We start from the raw sequence: 6,605 nt of genomic DNA, 5'->3' as shown, positions 1-6,605 counted from the left end.
TGTCTTTAAAAAACTTCTCCTAGTGAAAAAGTTGAAGATGTGAGTTCCATAACTATTCTGCTAATTGAAGACATTAAAAATGCATTAACAGAAAAGTTGGTCGTAGTAACTTGCGTAGGGTAATCAGAGGTACCTTGCTCCCCATTCGGAACAAAACAAAAATTGGGTTCTTTTCCCTGGCTGGACTTGCAAAGCCGAAGGGGAATCAGAGGTACCTTGCTCCCCATTCGGAACAAAACAAAAATTGGGTTCATAACGTTGGTAGCGTTCAGGAACTTAACAAGTTCTATGCAGCTTATTGAAGTTTTGGAACAGAGCAAATGGGGTGGATGTGCTACTCTGATGAATGGCTTGGTGAAATTGGGTTTCCTATATAGTGTGTTGTGTGTAGGGGCGATACCGGTCCGGTTTCGACCGGTTTTGGCATATTTTTCGGTTGAAACCGGTTATCCGGTTTGGAAGAAATGGAAACCGGAACTGGTCCAGTCCAGTTCCGGTCCGATTTATCCGGTTTCGGTCAGGTTTTTTGGTTCATCCGGTTTCAAGACACAGAAAATATGCATCAACCACCAGCGCCGTCACCAAGCTCCATCTCAGACCAGATCTGAGTTTGGGGTTTCAAACAAAACTAAAAGCAACACACGTGGACAGAAAAAGGGGAGAGAGAGAGAGAGACTCATCTTATAACATCACCGGCCACTGCACTTCGCCATCGCCACCAAAGGAGGAGAGAGTCAGTTGTACAAATCGCCATCGCCTGGACTCGGACCGAATCGGTTTGAAATGATAACCGGAATATTAATCTGGTTCGGTCCGGTTTTCCGATTTTTAAAATCACCCCTAGTTGTGTGCGCTTTGTCTAGTTGTCTGGAGCTGTTCTTCCTCTTGTTGCCTTAATTGTCTCATGCGATCAGCCTGAATTCTACATCATTTATAATGCAGAAACCAATACCGGAATTCAACTCATACATAGATACTCTTCTTTTTTCCCTTCTCAATAACAGGAGTTGATTATCAAAACAATAACAGGAGTTGGCACCGCCTTTTTAAAAAATCATCTTTAGGGCTCTCCCCTCGCTTTTATAACTAGGGATGATAGGGTTTCCAAACAAGAGTTACCAAGAAATCAACACATTGGTAGGTAAAATGAGCACGCAGGAGATTCTAAATGAACAATCGCTACATACACGCATATGTAAGATTTAAAAAATGGGTGGATAATAAACTCCACAGGGTTGGGAGGAAATTGAAGTATCAAGTCACGGATTTTGATTCCCGCATTTCATCGCTCCAGAAATAAGCACCAACAGATCTACATGACCAACTGCACTTCACTGCGATGTGCCTAATTTCGCAGTATTTTTATCCAAGCAATCATCAAATCCAACACTGCCACAAAAACCTTGGTCCCAGTGGAACAAAAGGAAACAGTGAGCTCCATTACAAAAGCCTGGAATCCATCTTTTGTCATCTTCTGAGCAAAGAAACTAGGCATATACAATAGGACTCCTACTACTACTTCATAGCCGAACATCCAGATTGTTTGTTCAAGGCCCGTCTGTTGCCCCCTTCCCTCTCTTCTGCAGGATTTGGGTATCCAGATGAAGAAGTAATGTAACAACCCACTGGTTTGTGTATTAACAATATACTTCAATCTCAACCCCCATAGAGTTTGAACTACATCCACTCATTACTTGCAGAATTAACATGAACTAATACAGAAGGGCCTGGCTCTCCGACAATTCCAAAATCAGCTTCCATTATGGCAGAGATGGCATTCATCCACATTTCCACCCCAAATACACTTCCAAGAATTGCCAGGGCACACCAGATGAAGTGTGGCTTTCTCAAAATTTTCTCGGGCTCAACTTCATGCAATTGAGATCAAGCTCCAATAGAATAACTTAGCGCTTCTAGTTGCACCCAAAATGCTGACAACAAAATAGAACCTCTTCAAACCCAGAATCTACTACAGTATCATCAGCTCCACTGTCATACCGTGCCTGTTATATGAGAAGACACTATGGTGATGAAAAGAGTACTTTATTCCCAGACCAGCATATTTACCATCTGAAAGCACGACAGTCAAGTATCCAAAGATATCGGCCACAAGCTTGGAGATGAAGCTATTTGACCAGTATACCTTCTACACCACTTCTCAAGCTCCAGCAATATACACTAAATTAGGTAGCAAAGCTAGGAAGGCAACAACTAAGCAATTGTACAGAATGAGGGTAAGTGGTTGCTATCTATGCAGCAGAAAAGTACGTTTCGATGAAATTTGAGAAGGAGCTGCAATCGACATTCAGAATTCAGAATGTCCACCAGATAGAACACCTAAAGCATTAGCTGGATTTCCAATCCAGTCATCATAGCGCAGCATCAGCACATCAAACTATAAGCCTTCACACATCAGTTGAAAAAATCCGTACACCTGGGATGGAATAGATACCAACAAACACCCTCTGATTATCCCGTGACACCACTTCAGTATGGATAGTTTACCCAACGTCAACTGGTCATCCAAGTAGGGAGATTCCAGACAAATTCAGTAGACATGGCGTGTTAAAAGTTCATACACAACTCAAGCAGCATTTCCATGAATAGAATGGTGAACAAAAAATAAAACTCATAACGGCTAACCACAGAAACTCATAAAATAAAACAAAAAAGGAGGGACCCGAAGACGAAGGAGAAATTGGAAACTACCTCAAGTTGATATCTTGGCAGTTCAATGACATGAGAATCAATCACCAGCACTCCAAAAGCAGTGAGGTGAAACCTCTTTCAGCTCAGTTCTAAGGTTGTAAAATCTCCTTTTGGCTCGATTCTGTCACCTTATGAGTAACACCTTTGATACACATTTGGTTGAACAAAATGGAGTCCCCACTATAAGCGTCCACGAGCTGAATGAATAAAGGACTAAAGTGGCTAAAGAAGCCAAAAAGTTGGAATGCAGAATGCATAAAACAGCATGCTGACTAGCATAACATTCCCGGATAAACAGAACAATCAAAGAGTAAAGCCCAAGCTCCAACAACCGAGGTCCTAACAGTTATCTGTTTACCAGTATGCCTTTTCTTCCTTGTTACTCTAAAAAGTTGGATGATTGAAATACACAAGCTAGTTGGCGTTCTTTCATGACCAAGCACACAATTGATATAGCAGAGGGTGTAGAGAGCCAAGCAATAAACATGAGGTATTTCATCAATTGATCTGCATTGCCTCTGTGTGATACTTCTCCAACTCAGCATCAAGATCTTCTGCAGATATCTTCTCACCACGCCCTCTTCCCTGTCCACGGCCTCTTCCAAATCCACGGCCTCCGCCGACCCCACGGATCCTCCCGAGTGCACCACCCCTTCCTTGTCCACTGCTCCAATCACATATCAAAGCACATATAATGAGGAAAGGTGAATAAATTTTTCCGATACCCAATAACTATTTTAAAGGCAATGCATTCTGTTTATTAAAACATACAGACAACATAAAAGGAGAATCTTGAAAAGCACAATTAAGGATGCTGCTGAAGAGAATGAGTGAGGATATGTTTAACGAACGGAGACCATTCTTCAAATGTTCGTTAAACAACCTTCAAGTCATATAGTTGTGAAAGTTAAGATGCCTAAAGGAGGATTTGATGAATACAGCTTCATATAATGAGAACATGTCTTTAAAAAAAGAGAGAGTAAACTGAAGGAAAAGGTTAAGGATGCGGTTTGCAGCCCACTTGTAACTCATCTGGCAAAAGTGGTAAGCGGTAAAGTGGTCAGGTACTTCTAAAACTTATGCATCTTTTGACTCCAATTTTTGGCAATCACCCACTTTGTTTGGTTTACATTTTAGAAAGTTATTTTGGATGTAATGAGTGGAGAGAGATAGAGAGAGAGATTTATTGAAAACTGTGCCTAGAGTAAAAAGTTACTCTCAAAAATGGGAACCAAGCGGAGTGGGTATTTCATTCACACCCACTCTAAGACCTAACGTACGAGGGGTAGGTAAAAAGTGTAGTACCACCAATTGGAAGATATCTTTTATGGACGAACAACAGCAATTAATTGCCTCCTATGTCCTATATGATGAATCATAATCACAGAGCTAACTAACCACAAACATCCGTAATAATACTTCATTAGTCTACATACATGAAAAATATTACCAGGTATATGCAACATTTTCAATTAACCAAACCAATGAGGGCAAATTTTGTAGACCCCATCTAAGAATTATGTATAAACACTAAAAATAGAAATTCAAAAGCCACAAAAACAGCCAGTGTACCTTCCTGGAACACCATTTGAAATTCTGAAAGAAGCATTTGCAAATGGAGGAGGCATGGCAGGAGCTCCAATATTTGTCCCCACAACCTCAATTTTCATTGGCTTCCCATCAAGCTGCACGTTGTTGTACCTCTTGACAGCTGCTTGAGCATCCTGTCGTCGTGAAAAGACGACTTCTGCCGTTCCCTTATAAAGTTTCAACCAAACCACATTAGGGAAGAGTCCTAATGCCAAACTTGATCCTAGTCATACAGGAATCCCAAAGTTGATAAGATACCTTTGATCTCCCACTCCTATCATAATGTATTGAATATCGTTTCAAGTCACCAACCTCTGAAAAGAGTTCCTGTGCACGTTTATTTCATGTTAGTCATGGCAAGCAACCAAACTCAATGACAAAAAATGTACACACAGTGACGCAAGCTAGAAAAGCCATATACACAAACGAATATGCATAGACAGATACAATCTAGATAACTTCACACCATTGACTGGAGATAAAAACTACCAATTGTCGAATAAATAAGAGCAGTGCTACGGAAATCGATCCTGACACATAATTATCCTGAGCCAATAGATGTACGTGGTTCCCACTAATATACAATGGGAACATGGGAACCACATACATCAGACAGCTCAGGGCAACTTGTGGCAAGCCGGATCTGTATCGGGATGTCTATGTCCGTAGCATTATCAATAAAATAACCTTTGCAGAACTAATGCTCGTTCAGAAATGGGACGACACAATAGCGTCTTTGTCTATGAAGCACCAATACTTCTAATGGGCATCCTATCGGTAACGTACACGTATCGAACACCTATACCCACTTATATGTATCCCAAAAGTATCCAAAATTATTAAAACAAATTCTTATTTTTTGAAGTATCAAATACTTTTTGGATACTTTAAGGCAGGTATCAGAACTTCCACGAAATTAAGATTGTGATACTATCATACTTCTTGCAGGCTAATAGAGTAAAATTGTCAGGAATGATGAAAATGATACATGCGTAGCACTAAACTTACTTTCTAGACAATGAGATTATGTTTAGTATCTGCTTTTTTATGATTTTTTGAACATTTTAATGTGTCATAGACTCATACATGTGTTTGATAAAATCAATCTTCAATAATTAAGCAAGTAACCAAGTAGACTTTTATACAACAATATTGCATACGAAAAATACATTAGTTTTATCAGTGTTCTTGTTATTATGGGTAATACAATGCTAAAAACTTGTAAAAACCTCCTTTTAATCTTACGTATCCAAGCCATATCCGTATCCTAATTTTTCAGATTTTCTCGAAACGCCGTTTCCGTACCGTATTGTGTCCCTATCCAGTATCAGTATCCATCCTTCAAAGGTCTTCGTCTAATTGCGACCCGTAACAAAACAAACAAGCAGAAAGCATTTATTCCACAGAAAACATAACTGTCTGCTGTAAGCCTGTAACATTGTCCCCTATAGGTAATAGGATATAATCTGAAAAGCATAATTAACTAGATAATCCTCATGCATTCATCTCTATATCATGAACTTGCAATCAGATCCAAACCATCATCGTCACAACAGTACCAACATACCAAACTACACAACTCTTAGCCAGACAAACAAGAAAATTTTTCAACAATCGATGATTAGAGGTAAGAAATAAACAGAAAAAGTCACTACCTTGATGTCATCGTTCGAAACGCCGTAGTCTAGGTTGGATACGTAGAGCTTCGTTCCCGTTTCTATCGACGAGGGTCGACCACCCGCTTGTACTGGGTACGCCATCACCTGATCCGCTGCCTGAACCAAAAAACAACAATAACAACACTTTTTTCATCAGATAACCTATGAAACAAACTAGGGTTTCCCGAAACCCTAATTTAAAAACACGCGAATTGAGACAGAGACGATGAAATAAAACGTATCAAAACCTTGGGGTTAAAGTAGGGTGAAGGTCGATTGGCAGCGCGGTTGGGAAAGCGGCGAGCAGGGCCGGGTCCGGAGGAGGCTCGGCCTCTGCCTCTAAAGTTACCGCCGCCGCCGCGGCCAGATTTCTTGTTGGTCTTAATCAGATCTTCAAGGGTCATGTCCAAGGAAGCAGCGCCTGACATTTTGAGAAACCCTAGCGCACAGATGCGATCAGAGAGTCAGAGAGAGAGAGAGAGATCTGAATGAGGTTTTTGGGAAACAAAACGGCGAAGTAAAATTTCATAGGAGTATATCTAAAAAATGCACTTAAATAGGAGTATAAAATATAAAAGGGCCCAACCGGGTTCGAACCGGTGACCTCTTGATCTGCAGTCAAATGCTCTACCACTGAGCTATGGACCC

General features: G+C 40.6%; 1 protein-coding gene and 1 non-coding gene across 2 annotated transcripts; both read right to left on the bottom strand.

Annotated features, from left to right (window-relative positions):
• Positions 1-2,946: 2,946 nt before the first annotated feature.
• Positions 2,947-6,489, bottom strand: LOC131323448 (THO complex subunit 4B-like). The gene is made up of 5 exons (XM_058355293.1): positions 6,206-6,489; positions 5,955-6,074; positions 4,558-4,626; positions 4,282-4,466; positions 2,947-3,373 (listed from the first exon to the last, which is right to left on the bottom strand). Exons 1-5 carry the CDS (start codon positions 6,383-6,385, stop codon positions 3,208-3,210), a joined length of 720 nt encoding a protein of 239 aa, XP_058211276.1. The 5' UTR covers positions 6,386-6,489; the 3' UTR covers positions 2,947-3,207.
• A 44-nt stretch (positions 6,490-6,533) lies between these two features.
• TRNAC-GCA (transfer RNA cysteine (anticodon GCA)) lies at positions 6,534-6,605 on the bottom strand. Its single transcript has one exon. It is a non-coding gene; the product is annotated as a tRNA-Cys (tRNA).

Source organism: Rhododendron vialii, chromosome 1a, assembly GCF_030253575.1.
Source record: "Rhododendron vialii isolate Sample 1 chromosome 1a, ASM3025357v1".
NCBI lineage: Eukaryota > Viridiplantae > Streptophyta > Magnoliopsida > Ericales > Ericaceae > Rhododendron > Rhododendron vialii.
Note: the sequence above shows the minus strand (reverse complement) of the source record. Positions and strands in the feature narration are given on the sequence as shown.